This window comes from Mauremys reevesii, unplaced genomic scaffold (assembly GCF_016161935.1).
Source record: "Mauremys reevesii isolate NIE-2019 unplaced genomic scaffold, ASM1616193v1 Contig86, whole genome shotgun sequence".
NCBI lineage: Eukaryota > Metazoa > Chordata > Testudines > Geoemydidae > Mauremys > Mauremys reevesii.
The window spans coordinates 237427-253798 of NW_024100902.1; the positions used below are offsets into that span (position 1 = coordinate 237427).

A 16372-nucleotide genomic window follows, 5' to 3' on the forward strand; every position below is an offset into this window, starting at 1 on the left:
CTCCCTGCAGTATCTGAGAGCCTCATCCCTGCCTGTATTTACCCTCCCCTTCCCCAATGCATAGATGGGCACTTAGGCCTAGAGAGGAGAGTCACAAAGGGCTTGGGCATTGTTAGGCGCCGCCTAACTTCAGGTGCTCTGCTGCCCTCCAGGAAATGCCGAGGAGGGAGCTCAGCCATTCTCTAGCTCCGGTTGGGAGGCCCAGCTGTGAATCTGCTCTGGGAGTGAGGAGTCTGAGCTATGTCACCCACCTTTCCCTTTTCCCGAATAAATGTGGTGGAGATGCTGCTCTGCCCTGTGCTGCCCAGGAGTCCGGACACGCAGCAGGGAGGTAGGTGACCGGACGTCACTTCAGCCTCATTTGGAGCAGTGGCTTGACCCCAGGTGTCCCACGTGGAGGTGACTGCTCCAAACACTGGGCTAGTGAGTGCAAGGGGGGAGGCAGCACCCCACTTTGGCTGTGTTTGTGGGGGGCAATCATCTGCGAAGGCCAGCCAGCTCAGGCCCAGTTTGGGGATCTACCAGGCCACAGCTCTGAGGTCAGGGCTAAGTGCCTGGGCACATGCCAACCAGCAGACACGACAGGGTGAGGGGGCAGCTGATCAGGGGGTTGGGGATTGACATTTTGCATCCCCTTGTGGCTCTCGCCTGTGACCACGTTGCTGGTGTCGGAGATTGAACCCACCCTGCAGCCCTGGGCCATTCATCCCCCTAGTGCTCAGTACTCAAAGCGGGACCACTCACTGTCGCAGATGGCGTCCAGCTTGTCCTGGCTCCCCTGGTCCAACTTCCGGGCAGTGAGCCCTACACACACAAACAGCTCATCACATCCCCGCGTCCCCAGCAAGGGTGTTAAAGAGCCTGTCACCCTCCAAGCACCGCGGCTTTCCCCCGCCCCTCACTGGCCAGGACACGCTCCTGAATCCCCAGGGGAAAGGGCGAGTCCCCAGAGATGGCTACAGGGCTGGTTGCCAAAGGAGAGCACAGCGCCTTGAAGGTCCACTACCAAGAGCCCATGGTGGGGTGGGGGCGGAGAATGGGGACTGCATGAGGAGCAGTGGGCTTAGAGGGGTCCCATCAGCCGATCAGGGCAGTTTGGGGTGAGCTTGCTCCTGTGGGTTTCTGACACCCCTTCGCCTTCATTAGGGAATCAGGAGCCCAGGGATCACTTCTTGCTGCTGGCAGGGACTGAGGAGAGCCTGGGACCAGATCCAACCCCTCTGCTAAAGGGACCCCTCTGCTCTGTGGTTACCTAGGAACCTGATGGCTGCTTCCCTAACTGGAGTCTGTGGGTTCTGCAGGAAGGCCATGGTCTGGCCCAGGAAGTCATCAGCTCTCTCCTTGTAGTGGATCACCTAGGAGCCAGAACAAAGGAGCACAAGATTATTAAAGGCCTTTCCGTCCCACAGGCCAGCTTGCAGGTGTGTGGCGCGCACATCCTGTTTTTTCCCCTCCTTCCTGTGCTGGGAGGATCACGCAGAGGGACCACACCCAGGGCCAGGTGTGGTCCCGGGGCTGGGGCTCAGTGTGGGCACAGAGCCAGGCAATTGGGGGTGCCCTATCCACTGATTCCTCCACTTCTGCCAGCGAGGGCTGTGCAGTGAATGGCCAGAGGGCTCCCTCACCAGGCAGTCACAGCTTCGCCAGGTTTCCTTGTGCTGGATGAGGCCACTGAGCTGGTGCCACCTCAGGAATTGGGCGGCACTGCTGAGGGTGTCCCAACACACCTGCAAAACAAGAGGGCCGGGCGAGCCGGACACAGTTATGGGAGCTGGAAGCCACTAGCCTAGTTACCGGAGACCAGGAGGCCGTGCGTGCTGAGCCTTCCCTGCCCTGGCTGCTCACGGAAGGGCGGCGGTGTGGCTAAGGCAATGGCTGGAGACCTGACTCAATTCCCAGCTCTCTGTGCAGGAACTCAGGCAAGTTGCTTAGGCCCAGGGCTGCAAAGGGATTTAGGTGCCTAATGCCCATGGGGTTCAATATTTTGAGGCTGCGCCTCAGTTCCCCACCTCATGGGGTGAATTCATTAGTGCTGGTGGCATTTGTGTCCCAAGTGATGGGGGCCATGAGCACTAGCATGTGCAGAGGCATGGGGGGGAGGGGCTTGGGCATGTCATGGCTAGTACGGGCTGTCCGGGCCGCTTGGCTAAGGGCACATTGGGTCCTGTGCACCATCTGGAGGCTGAGTAGCCCTGCTCCTGGTAGGGATATGGCCAGGGTTGTGCTCTTCCCACCAGCACAGCCAGGGGAGTGTGCGGAGGCCAGTGGCTGTAGGAGTGGTGAGGCGACCACTCGCCCCACCCAATCTCTCAGCCTGGCTGCAGGGGGGTGTTGAGCTCAGAGGATGCAGAGAAGACTCAGCAGTTGGGTGGGGTGCCATGGTCATGGCACTACTGGACTCAACATTCAAGTGATTTTGAGTGCCTGATTGTCACAGCTCTGAGCACCTGCCCTCTACCGGCCAGACCCTTTAAAGGGGGGTGTCACATGTTGCCCCCCCCAAACAAATGGTCGCTCTGTAACCAGGGGCGGCTCTAGCGTTTTGGCCGCCCCAAGCAGTCATGCGCGGGAGGCGCCCCGGAGCCGCGGGAGCAGCGGACCTCCCGCGGGCATGACTGCGGAGGGTCCGCTGGTCCCGCGTGGCTCGGCTGGACCCCCCGCGGCTGCGGACGGTTCGCGGACGCGGCGGCTCTGCTGGAGCTGCCGCAGGCACGCCTGCGGGAGGTCCAACCGAGCCGCGGGACGAGCGCCCCCTCCGCAGTCATGCCTGCGGCAGGTCCGGTCATCCCGGGGCTCCGGTGGACCTCCCGCAGGCATGACTGCGGCAGGTCCGCCTGCTCAGCCTGCCGCTCACCCCTGCCGCAGGGGACGCCCCCTAGATTTGGCCGCCCTAGGCACCAGCTTGTTTTGCTGGTGCCTAGAGCCGCCCCTGTCTGTAACTATCTCAGACGCAGACTCCAATTCGTGGCCTCACCTGGGACACGTTGGGACACTCATCATGCACAAGGAGGAGCAGTGGGACCAGGCTCTGGAGCACATGCTCCTTCATCTGCCTCGGTTGGGCCCCCTTACAAGCTCCAGCAGGTCTTTAAAAGGGTGATGGAGAGCACCTGGAGCTTGCTGGTCACCTGCAAGAGATGATATAGGGAGGGGAGGAGACACTGTGACAGTCATTCTCATCCAGCGGGGCAAGCGCACACTGTGCCAGAGATGTCTGCCCTGCAGGGGGTATTGGTAACTCACCCCCAGCCATACAGCCACAGCTGGGGCCAGAGTCTCATGGGCATAGCGCCATTGAAGGCAATAGAGATGCCGATTTCCACCAGCTGAGGGCTGGCCTGGTAACTTCTTGGCCAGGAGAGCAGTAAGCTGGGGTGAGACTGCCCTGGGCTCTCACAGCCAGCTCTGGGTGCACTGACATCCGCACCCGCCTGTGTCAGCCAAGGTAAACATTCTGGGTGGAGCAGCGCCAGGACAGGGGCGGCAGAGAGGGAGCGATGAGGAAAGATTCAAAGAGCGAAGGGGGGGTGTAGTTTGTCCACCCACTTTGCAGGCCCAGCTCACACTGGTGTTGACCCACAGCAGCCCTCTAGCCGGGCCAAGGAGGCCAGGCATAGGGGGCAAATTCCTACCATTGGTGTTTGTTTGGGCCATGCTCAGGGACCTGGGGTGAATTTAACCAGGGCCAAGGGGTGGTCAATGTGCAGGAGCTCCCAGATAGGGGGCCTTGGATGCCATGACTGGAAGCCACCCAGCCTCCGGGGTTTGGGGTGGGGTGAGGGTCAGCTCAGATGGTCAGCTGGGCAGCTGAGCCCAGATGGTCAGGTGGTCAGCTGAGCTGGTCAGCTGGGCAGGCTCTGTACAAAACACGTGGGAGGGTATGGGGCATCAGGGCTGCACTGCAGTGGGCACAGGCAGATGTTGAACTGGCACCTCTCTGGTCTTCCCTCCAGTTGTTGAGGCCTGTTTGCCTTTCCTGGTGATGGGTGTAGTAAGTGCAGGCCATGATAAAGGCCCAGTATGAGGCCTGAGGCCTGAACTAAAGTAATGAACAAGACTTTGCTAACATAAAGCAAAGGTAAGCTGTGAGCCAGAGGCAGGCCCTGCTCACAGAAGCTGGCAAGGAAAGGGCTGATACGTACCTAAAAGGTACTGAACATTCACATACTTGCACATTCCACACAGATAACAAAGAACAGGCTGGCCCATCCCAATGACAGGGGCAAAGGGTAAAATGATGGATAGAGTTGTTTTGATCGAACCAACATGTACAAGGTAGAAGGTGGCACCTAAATACGTAGAAAGGTTGTACCGTGCTACGTGGAGGTTGTACCTCATAGGTCAGGTGTGATGTGTAACTTGTTTGTGTCTGTGTATAAGAATGCATCCCTGGGGCGGTGCCTTTGTCTGGCCGAGGGGGCAGTGGAAAGTCCCGCCACTGAGCCGGGTCCATTGCCAAGAGGCACTTTCTCGTAGTATGCCCTGAATTAGGCTAAGAAACCTACAGGGAACTGCAATTGTGTCTGAGGTCGCAATAAACCTAGCCGACGTGGCTTTGCATCTTACTGGACTCTGTGGTTATTGGGGGTTGTCGTCGGGTCTGCTGTGTCAGCTATCTGCAGAGCTGGGGTAGCACACAGAGGAACACACGCATACGCAGCCGAGTGATATCAACAAGGAGAAAGCAGAGCACCACACGGTAGCACTCTGACAACACACTTCTGACAACAATGGGCGTTGTGTTCATTAACACTATTTGGATATAACCCCTGCCCCATAAAGAACCTGTTCTGTTCCCCCCGGGCCTGAGAGGGGTTTGGTTTAAAGGGCTCACCCCAGGGTGAGATCCTGCATCCTTGGTCCAGGCTGCCCTGTCCCTTTGGCCAGCTGGGGATCCAGGAGACCCTGGGAACAGCTTTAGCCAGGCCTGTGCCACTACTAAATAAAGAGCGGCACGGTCCCAGCAGAATTCGGGAGGGCTGAGAGTAGGATTTACCATTATGAGAGCTGGGAGTCCCTCCAGGAGCACCCACTGGGGCATTACCCCTGGAAGGCAGTAATGGATGGGCCCCTTTCTCCTGCCCGCTTGCTGGATCTCGCCACCCAGTGTGGGACTGAACATCAGTCTGGTGAATGCACCAGTGGGGGCTAGTTTGTGGGTACAAAAGATCTGAGGAGAACTTTCCCCTCCTTTGACGCTGCCCTGCCATGAGAACGAAGAGGAGAGGAAAGGGCAGTAGCTGTAGAACCTACAGACAGAGCCATTTCCTTATGGAACTGACAGGCCAGCTGTAGGATTCCTGGCCAGGAAAGGAGGGCAGATTTTCACCAAAGTACCATCACTTGTCACCCTGGAAGCCAGCAAGAGCATTGCAGCACCCTGTGCTGCAGAGGCCCCCTCGCTGCATGCAGGCTCAGGAATGCACATCCTTCCCCAAGGGGAGCCTCGTCCCCAGGCTGCCCTCATCCTTGTCAGTAGGCCTGCGGGACACCAGGGTTCCCATCCTTTCTGCCATGTGCTCTCATGGAGAGTGAGAGGAAGGCGGGAATGGGCTCATGATTTATGACAATCCGTTTTCTGGCTAGGACCATAGCACAGGCCCTGCTAGCCCACCCCCTAGCCCCCACTCACATGTCTGCAGTTTGATGGGATCTCCTGTGAGCTGCCAGGCCTTACATCATGAAACAACGGCAGGAGTTGCGCAGCCACTTGCACAGCCGCGCAGCTGGCGCTCTGCCTGTCCATGCCGGCGAGGAGGTGTTTCAGCACGGCGATGGCCTTGCGGATGAGGTCTCTGTCTACCTCCTGGAGTCGCTCCAGGACATCTGGCAGCAGATGCTGGAGTTTCCCCACCTGTGTGAAACAAGGAGCTGCTTTATGAAACACCCCCCAGTGACCCAACAAGCCATTTCCAAAACAATGTCTGCCTCCCCTGCAGACAGAGGCATGGGAGCTAGGGGTGCTGGGGGTGCTGCAGCACTCCCAGGTTTTACGCAGGGCTCTGCTCCTGGCCCCACACACAGGGTCCCAGCTGCCGGCCCTGTGCCAACCCCCAGCTATGGCCCCAGCCTTGGTCCCCTTGCCCCATCCACCCCCCGCCCCCGCCTCCTGGAGCCATGGCCCTGCTCCTGACCAAAGCTCTAGTGGTGGAGGGGTGTGTGGACAGGGGTAAGGGGGTGTGTGTGCAGCACCTCCACTATAAAAAGTCTTCCAGCGCCCCTGCCTCCAGAGACATATTACAGCCTCAAAGCCTTTGCACAGCCAGCTAAGATCACGGGCAGTGGGTCCGGCAACCTGCAACATAAGCAGCTGCTTCCTTGTACTCCAGATCTCAGGGGATGGTTTTTATTAGCAGATATCATCCGTGGAAAGTTCTCTACACAACACGTTGACCCCAAATAAATCAAGTGTATTATTGTTCGAATAGCACCTCGAGGGCCTGTCTGCAATGAGGGCTTGTGCTGGGGGCTTTCCAGGCACAGGAAGAGACGGTCCCTGCCCTGGAGCTTACAGGCTAGACACACGAAGGCAGGATTTCTATCCCCATTGTACAGACATGGAACTCGGGCACAGAGAGGTTACGGGACTCGCCCACAGTCACTTAGGGAGTCTGGCAGAGCCAGGAACCGAACCTGGGTTCTCCTGAATCCTGGTCCTTACAGCCCAGCCTAGGGAGGAGTCGATTTTGCACACTAGTTCTAGGGTTAGGCTGTTACTAAAAGCCAGATTCAGTCATTTCTGTGTTTGGTTTTCAACCTTTCAAAGACAGCCCCACAAAATCTCAACCGGCATCAGGAAAAATAGGTCATATACAGGCTAACCGGTTCCGGAAAGGAAAATGAACCACAAGCAAGTGAAAACCAGGCTGAAGTGCATGGAACGATGGGAATGGTGTATAACAAAGAGAATTACAGTCACGCCCTCTCCATGTCCGATCTAGTCATAGTCCGGGTTTAATAAACCGGACTGACCCCCCTATTCTCAGGCGAAGTAAATTATCATTAACGAGTTGCCTTCAGATTGTCTCCTCTTTACCAGGCTGTCAGATCTGTGTATTTAAGTCCCAAGGGCTTTCTCTGACTTCACTATATTGTGGGTATCAAACTTGTTATGAGATCTTAGCAGCAAAAGGCCCTTCCAGAGCTCTTCAGAGGAGCGAGTGCTGCAGGACAGAGCCGTGACGTCAACAGTTAAAACCTATGAGGCTTTAAAAGGGGATTTGTAGGAAAAAATGGTTCCTAATTGTAGTGAAATGGCTCTATCCAAGCGTCCCTGATCACTGGGGTCGCCAGCATTCCCTGGGGGTCTAGAGTCTGCAGCTCTGCTGCTACTCTAGTGCTAGGGTTCTTTGGATCACAGAGACCCCAGACACAATCAGGCCCAGCTGTGCCAGATGCTCCACACACCTAGAGACGCACCCTGCAGGAGCCAGGCCCTGCCCTGCAGAACAGCAGACAAAGGCCAGGCAGGGGCTTGCCCAAGGGCACCCCGCAGGTCAGTGGCAGAGCCAGGAATAGAAGCCAGGGCTCCTGACTCCAGGCCAGGGCCATACCCCCGGGAAGATTTCAATACCCCAGCCCTGCAGCAGCTCCCTGCGGTTCTGGGTTTATCCCCCAGCCCTCCTCCCCTCTCACCTTCTCTGGGTGAAGGGCCAGATTGAGGAGGCCTTTGAGCGCCAACCAGCGCACCACGGTCTTGGGGTCTCTCAGCAGCCCGCTCATCTCCTCCACGATGGCGTCTTCCAGCTCGCTGCCAAGGTCAGGGCACTTGAGGAGCTAACACACCAACAGCAAATCAAGCTAGAGAACGGGGCTGGCCTCTCGCGACTCATCTCTGCCACGGGGCCCTAAGCTCCACTGGCCAAGGCCCGGCATGGGCTGCATGCAGGGCATCGCGATTGGTCACCGTGTGGGCCCCACTGAAACGCTTCTAGCGCGACGGCCCCTCGAGGCTCCAGCTGAGATCAAGGCCTGCCCTGCTCCCTCACTAAGGCTCAGCTGCACACGGAGCAGTGGTGTGTGTGCGGGGGGGGTCTGCAGCCTTGTGCTCCAAAGGGTCGCCCGGTCTGCGGGGGGCAGGTGAACTGGCCATGAATGGGCAGGCGGCTGCCCGGCCTGCACATGGCACACGGATGTCAGAGGGGGCTCGAGGGCCGAGGTCACACAAGGGACCATTCTATGGAACTGAGTCTTGGGGAACAAGAGACACCTGACCCTGGGCCTTGCTCCAGCCCCGTGACACCAGCTGGGACAGGTAACAATGCCCAGACTGAGTGACTCCACCCCTAGGGTTGTAGGAGCTTTCCCTGCCCCTGCTCACCCACCCACCCCAGGGCCTTCAGGGCCACCCCTCTCCTGGCCATAGGCATGAGCGGCAAGTTCCATTGGCCCATTGGCCCCAGATAAGCGCCGCACCCTCCCAACTCCTCCCAGAGCCTGCCCCCCCACCCCTTTCCCGCACCCCACTCTGGCCCCCAAACTCCCGCCCAGAGCCTGCATCCCCACCCTCTCCTGCACTCCCACCCTCTGACCCATCCCAGAGCCTGCACCCCAGGCCCCCTCCCCCACCCAAACTCCCTCCCAGAGACTTAGGCAGGTGGGGGGCAGAGTTTAGGGGGGCAGAGTTTGGAGGGGCAGGTTCTGCTGAGCACCACCAAAATTTCTACAAATCTGCCGTCCCTGGCCATAGGTCAGCCCCATGCCCCAGTCACCGCTGGGCCGGGGCGCTTCTCACGACCCTCACCCGCTGGTGAGGCTCACCTGAATGAAGAGCGCCACGGCCGGGACGTACCGCCTATCGTCCCGATCGTTGAGGATGGCCATGACATGGTGGAAAATCCAGTTTCGCTCCTCGACATTGAGCGAAACCATGGCCCTGGCATAGGAAACACAAACACCACATCATCAAGGTGGGCAAGGACTGGTCCTCCATTTACGAATCTAACCAGACCAGTGCCACAGGACAGGGGATCCCGGGCGACTAGTCACGCGCAGCTGGCACAGACTAGTTCCTGCTGGCTTAAAATGCCCAGCGGCTTATGTGTTAGAGACCCAAACCCTTAATCACTCGACAGGGAGCCCTTCCATGAGGCCAGCTCTGAGCACATAGTGCTGGGGCTTCAAGAGAACTGCAGACAAAGAAGGGTGTTGGTGGGGTCGGTGGTCTTCCTCATGTGCCCAGATATTGGGTGATGAGAGACAGAAGGGTGGGTGAGAGAATATCTTAGATTCACCCAAGACAAGCGCTGGAGCTTTTTGTGTTAGCTTCTCTCTCACCCACAGTCACTGGGCCAACCAAAGACATTCCCTCCCCCACCTTGTCTCTCTCATGTGCTGGGTCTGACAGGGCTACACCAACGCTGCGGAAAGACATGGCGGAGGCTGTCTTTGCCCAGCCATGCCTGCCAGAGCCATGCAGGAAGCGGTTTACGCCAGGCAGCGCAGGGTGGAGAAGTAGCCGACTGACCCCTTGGCCAACAGCACAGAGGCTGCGGCCTGTTCCATGCAGGCGATTGGGAGCCGCGTCTCACCCAGCAGGGAAGGCAATGTGGCCGTGTCCTGGGCCAGGGAGGGGAGCTGCTGCTGTGATCGGTTCTGGGCAGCACTCACCGGGCAAGCAGGCAGACACCTTTGTGGTGCGTGTCGGAGCTCATGAGCAGGTCCCAGCGGCCATGCTTCATCATGAAGGTGGCCTGCTCCTTGTAGCCAGCGCATAGAAGCAAAGCTTCCATGGCCTTCACCGCGAACCTGTGTGCAGAGCGAGCCTCTTGTTACTGAGTGAGCCCAGGCCAGGCCCTGCTGCGTGCCTGCGGGCGACGCTGCAGAACCCAGGCTGGGTGTCGGGCTGGCGGTACCTGACGGGGCTGAGGGGTGCGGCCGTGTCCTCCTGGTTATGCTCCCTCTCCTGCGAAGCAGTGTGCTGCACTGTGTGGGTGACGTGGAAGAGCAGCGCGACGTAGAGCTGAGGGAAGAGCTCCTTCACTTCCTGCCTGCAGGCCTGCTCCTGCAGGATCACATATAGGGCTCTTGTGGCCTGCAGATAAGAACAGGAGACAGACATTGCTGCAGGGATTTCGTCCTTCCCACGCTCCCCCAGGGCACCTAGAGGGGTGGGCTGGGCTGGGGGCTAAGGCCTGGGATGCTGGGTTCAATTCCTAGCCTGTGAGACCTTGGCTAGAACCACACAAGGGACTTCGGCCCAGCGTGGCCATGCCCAGCTGCATGTGCCCTGCTGCCCAGTGGACTCACAGCCCTGGGTTAAGTGCCCAGGCTCCGTATATGCTCCAGAGAGAGTCAGTTGGGCCAATTGTTAAAGCGGGTGAAAGGGATGGCCTGGGTAATTTCAGGCCTGTCAGCCTGACATCGATCCCAGGCAAGATAATGGAGCAGCTGGTATAAGATTCAATTAATAAAGAATTAAAGAGGATAATTTATTTAATGCAAATCAACAATTTTTGATGAGATTACAAGTTTGGAAGATAAAGGAAATGGTATTGACATAACGTATGTAGACTTCTGTAAGGCGCTTGAGTTGGCGCTGCACTCCAGTTTGATCGGAAACCTAGAAGATGCAAAAGTAACGTGGCACACTTGAATTGGATTATAAAGTGGCTGATAGGTCTCAAAATGTAATTGTAAACTGGGAATCAGCATTGCACAGGTGTGTTTCCAGGATGGTCCTTGCAGGGATCGGGTCTTGGCCTAAGCGATTTAACATTTTCATCAATGACCTGGAAGAAAACATCAAATCGTCACTGATAAAGTTTGCAGATGACACAAGAATTGGGTGAGTGGTAAATAATGAAGAGGATAAGTCACTGATACAGAGCGATCTGAATCACTTGGTAAACTGGGGAGCAATCCAACAGTATGTGTTTTAATATGGCTCATTGTAAATGAATACATCTAGGAACAGGATGAGGGACTCTATCCTGGGAAGCAGAGACTCTGTAAAGGACTTGGGAGTCCTGGTGGATAATCAGCTCATGTGATCCTGGGATAAATAAACAGAAGAATCTAGAGTGGGAGTATTTGGCACTGGTGTGACAACTGCTGGGATCCTGGGTCCAGTTCCGGTGCCCCAATGCAAAAGAATGTTGATGAATTGCAGAGGGTTCAGAGAAGAGCCATGAGAATGATTAAAGGACTAGAAACCATGTCTTATAGTGATAGGGTGACCAGACAGGACAGGGGTTGGGGGTAATAGGAGCCTATATAAGGAAAAGACCTAAAATCAGGACTGTCCCTATAAAAATCAGGACCTCTGGTGAGAGATATAGTGAGAGACTCAAGAAGCTCGATCTATTCATCTTAACAAAGAGAGGGTTGAGGGTGACTTGATTACAGTCTATAGGTATCTCCTGGGAAACAAATATTTAGTAATTGGCTTTTCAGTCTTGCAGAGAAAGGTCTATCATGATCCAGTGGCTGGAAGTTGAAGGTAGACATTCAGACTGGAAATAAGGCATAAACGTCACAGTGAGAGTAATTAATCATTGGAAGAATTTACCCAGGGTGGTGATAGATTCTCCATCACTGACTGTTTTGAACCACGATGGGATGTTTTTCTTCAAAGACCTGCTCTAGGAATGATCTGGGGGCAGTTCTCTGGCTTGTGTCAGGCAGGGGATCTGACTAGATGATCGCAGAGGTCCCTTCTGGCCTTGAACTCTATGAAGCTAAGAGTGAGGAGCTGCCTAAACCAACCAATAGGAAATGTGGCGGAGAGGGATGTGGCCTAAGCCCCACCCCTAAAGGGAATTTGGTATCTATCTCTACTTGGGAACACTTAAATAGTCATTGGAGCAGAGTTTTGACCCCAGGTCTCCCAGTTGGGTACCCTAACCACTGGGCTAGAGACAGTGGTGTAGTCGAAAATATGAAGGTCCTGGAATGCCACTAAAATACTGATTTTCTTCAATATGAATTATAGAAATTCACATTTTATTTGTCTACTGAATTTCTGGTACAGTAATCCTGGGCTAAACCAGGCATGGCTGGAGACAGGCCAGCTGTCCAAAATAACAAGGTATTGGATTTTTTTTTAATTGTACACCCCCCCATAGTAGCTATTCAATTTATTTTAAATGTTGAAATCATTGTGCTGAAATGCCATTACTGTGTATGCAATAGAATACAATAGAAATGCCATTACTGTGTCTACAATAGAATATGTAAAAGATATAACTCTAGACAGTAGTGTACAGTACAGTGGTAAAAACCCAATGAATGCGTAACACGTTTTCTTTTTACTTTAGCCTATAGGCTAATGAAAATAGAAAATAAATCATGCTGCTGCACTACAGACATTACTGTATCAGGCTGAAATAATAAAAGTTTATTTTAAATGTAGCTAGTAGGCTACACAAGTAACACAAAATACATCAAGGCATAACGGGCTGGAGTAGCAAAGGCCTGCTGTAATGCATTGATCTAATTTTTACAAGTATTTCCACAAAGCGTCTTTCTCCATATTGTATTTTCTGTGTCTGTGAATCAGAGGGAGAACAAGGATGTCTGAGCCAAGTTCTGGCACAGCTGAGAGGATGCCACATGGAAAATGAAGGGCCATGTAGCTTGCTAAACGTGAGTGATGATGTATGCGGAATAAGCCCCTTGCTACATTTCCATTCACAATCATAGTCATGTGGCTGAGGGTATGGCTACACTTGCAGCTGTACAGCACTGGGAGTTAAAGCTGTCTTCGTACAGCTGAGTAGGGAAAGCACTGCAGTCTGTCCACACTGACAGTTGCCAGCGCGCTGTCGTGGCCACATTTGCAGCATCTGCAGCGGCATTGGGAGCAGTGCATTATGGTCAGCTATCCCAGCGTTCCAAGTGGCTGCAACGTGCTTTTCAAAAGGGGGGGTGGAGTGTGACAGGGAGCGTGGGGGAGAGAGAGAGTGGATTTTTGGAGCCAACACTGTGTCAGCAGCTGCCTTGCAAGTTCCAACCCCCTCCCCTAGCCCTCTCTGATTCACTGAAAGTGAACAGCACCTCTTTGTCTTTTTCCTCACAGACCAGATAAGCAGCCGCTCGTCGAAACGGACCCTCCTCCCTCCCCCTCTATTCAAGCAAACACTAGCTGTGGGCCTTCCAAAGGGAGCCCTCTGCCTCTGCTCATTTACAGCAAACAGGAGCTGTGTTTGTTTTTTTAATAAGCAGCTCCCGGAGCCCAGAGTTTGCAACAAAACAAAGAGCGGAACCTTCACTTAAAAGGATTATGGGAAGCTTCCGGAGATCAGTCACTGCGTACTAAGGTTATTCCCTATTTACACTGGTGCCCCAGCGCAGCAGCAGCAGCAGCAGCACAATACTCTTTATTCCTCTCGGGGAGGTGGAGTACAAGCAGCGCTGTAGCCAGGGAGGTACAGCGCTGTATGTGCCTTGCCAGTGTGGACGGGGAGTGAGTTACAGCACTGTTGGTGGCTTTATTGTGCTGTAACTCTCAAGTGTAGCCAAGGCCTTAGATAAAGTGAAAAGGAGGTAGGGCAGCTGTGTAACCAATCTGGTCTGTCACTGACAGAAATTGTCAATGCCTAGCATGACTTTCTTGATTATACTGGTCAGAAGTGCCAGCTGAGCTGAAACCACTGCTCAGCTCCACGCGTGTGATTTCATGCAGCATGGCTGAGTGTGAACGTGGATTTAGGCCTTGGCTACACTTGAGAGTTACAGCACAATAAAGCCACCAACAGCGCTGTAACTCACTCCCCGTCCACACTGGCAAGGCACATACAGCGCTGTATCTCCCTGGCTACAGCGCTGCTTGTACTCCACCTCCTCGAGAGAAATAAAGAGGATTGCGCTGCTGCTGCTGCGCTGGGGCACCAGTGTAAACAGGGAATAACCTTAGTATGCAGTATCGACTCATCCCACCCCCTTTTCTGGCTCAGGTTACAGCCTCAGGTACTGACCCTCACCTAAAGTCATCCCCTGCTCTCCCATCCCCCATGCAGACAGTCCCAGTAAAACTAAACACCATTTCCAGATCAATCCATCCCTCTCCCTACAGCGTCACAGGGCTATAGATAACAAAATGAAATTCACCAAAGACAAATGTGAGGTGCTACATTTAGAGAAGAAAAAGCAAATGCACAGATACAGAATGGAGGATAACCAGCTGAGAAGGATCTGGGAGCTGTGGTGGATCACAACCTCAGCATGAGTCAGCAATGCGATGCTGTTGCAAAAAAAGCAAATGCAATTTTAGGTTGCATTAACAGAGGTATAGCCAGGGCCGGCTCCAGACGCCAGCGTGCCAAGCGCGCGCTTAGGGCGGCAATGAGAGCCGCGCGGGGGGCGGGGGCGCTCTGCCTGTCGCCGGGAGGGCAGCAGGCAGCTCCGGTGGACCTCCCACAGGAGTGCCTGCGGAGGGTCCGCTGGTCCCGCGGCTCCGGTGGACCTCCCGCAGGCATGGCTGCGGATGCTCCACTGGAGCCGCGGGACCAGCGGACCCTCCGCAGGCACGTCTGCAGCAGGTCCACTGGAGCCGCGGACCAGCGACCGCCAGAGCGCCCCCCACGGCGTGCCGCCCTGCTTGGGGCAGCGAAATTACTAGAGCCGCCCCTGGGTATAGCATGCAAGTCATGGGAGGCGATAGTACCACTCTACTCAGTGCTGCTTAGGCCTCAGCTGGAGTACGGTGTCCAGTTTTGGTCACCAATGTCTAGAAAGGATGTGGAGAAACTGGAAAGGATCCAGAGGCGAGTGACAAAGGTGATTAGAGGGATGGAACACAAGCCATAAGAAAAAAAGGCTGAAGGAACTGGCTATGTTTTGTTTGGAAAGGAGGAGATTAAGGGGGGACTAGATAATGGTCTTCAGATACTTGGAAGGCTGCCATAAAAAAAGATAGAGAAAAGTTGTTCTCTCTTGCTACGGAGGGCAGGACAAGAGGTGATGGGGTCAAACTACAGCACAGCAGATGTAGATTAAGCCTCAGGAAAAACTTCCTAACTGTAAGAAGAGTAGGACGATGGGAAAGATGCCTAGGGAGCTTGTGGAAACTCTTTCGCTGGAGGTTTTCAGAAGGAGGCTGGAGCCATCTGTCCAGGGTGGGTTAGAAACAAGAAGTCCTGCATTGTTGCAGGGGGCTGGACGAGCTGACTTTGCGATCCCTTCTCACCCTGTGATTCTATGAGTGCTGCTGAATAGCACCAGGAGAGCTGCCGCGTGTTCCAGCTCGAATATAGCACTGGCTAAAGTCACACTCTCTCTCTTTGGCCCAATGACTATACCCCGTGGGAGACTGAGAGACCCTCAGGCCATGATGGGGACACACAGCACTCCTTCCCTTGCTGCAGGGGCTGGTACTTACGGCCAAGGAGGCGACGCCGGCCGGTCTCTGAGAGAGCTGATGCCGTCGTGGAGCCTGCCCCTGCAGCCTGCTGACCAGCTCCCTAAGGATCTTTTCTGTGCTCTTGGGCTGGGATGTCAGTATCTTCCACATCTCCGCAGCAACACTGCAAAGGGAGAGAGCCAGTGGCACCCGATCAGAGCCCTGCCAGCCTCCTGCACCCCTCAGCACTGGCACACCTGCTGGGTCTCCCCTCACCGGCCGGCCCTTTGTTGCCCTCCTGCTCCTGCAAGGACCCCGTTGGCTGGTGCAGGCTACATGGAGCCAGGTCTGAGCGTCAGCCACAGGAGAGGCTGAGGGATGCCGTACAGGGTTTTGCAGATTGGCCTGTGTCCAGGGCAAGCCAGCCTGCAAAACCCTCCAGGAGAAGCAGCAGCTCTGCAGGGAGCAGGAGATCTCTGGAGGGTTCTGCACTCCCCTGTCTCTGGCAGCGGGACCAGTCCGGGGGACCCAGAGTGCAAGTGGTGGTAGCCGCAGCCCCGTACCTGTCACATGACAGTGAGCAGCCCAGCAGGGTTCCGACCACCTCCTCGCTGAACTGGGAACCCAGCAGGAGAAGGGCCCTGAGCAGCTCCTGCCGGGCAAGTGGCTCGCTGATGGAGTCCAGGTGCTTATGAATGCTCCTCACAGCCTCTGACACCTGGAAGGAAAATGGGGAGGTGGGGCCTTGGCTTCTCGCACGGCTATTGATCTGGGGAGCCAAGGACCTGCTGCACCTGAGAGCCATCTGCCCTCCCAGAACCTCTTCACCAGCCCCAGGCCTAGAACACAGCACCAGTTCCCAGCCTATCGATTCATAGACTGCAAGGCCACAAGCGGTCATGGTGATCACCTAGACCAGGGGTAGGCAACCTATGGCATGTGTGCTGAAGGTGGCACGTGAGCTGATTTTCAGTGGCACTCACACTGCCGGGCCTGGCCACCGGTCCAGGGAGATCTGCATTTTAATTTCATTTTAAATGAAGCTTCTAAAAATTTAAAAACTTATTTAATTTATATACAACAATATTTAGT

The 16372-nt window shown here is 55.2% G+C and overlaps 1 protein-coding gene across 1 annotated transcript in view; it reads right to left on the reverse strand.

The window, feature by feature from the left end:
• The window catches only part of LOC120394974 (maestro heat-like repeat-containing protein family member 7), a 132213-nt gene that overhangs the window by 83800 nt on the left and 32041 nt on the right, over positions 1–16372 (reverse strand). The window contains exons 12-16 of the mRNA XM_039519142.1: positions 15844–15998; positions 15320–15464; positions 9855–10033; positions 9610–9747; positions 8761–8875 (exon numbers count right to left, since the gene is read on the reverse strand). Of these exons, the coding sequence (XP_039375076.1) occupies positions 8761–8875; positions 9610–9747; positions 9855–10033; positions 15320–15464; positions 15844–15998 (732 nt within the window). The remainder of the gene's footprint in view (positions 1–8760; positions 8876–9609; positions 9748–9854; positions 10034–15319; positions 15465–15843; positions 15999–16372) is intronic.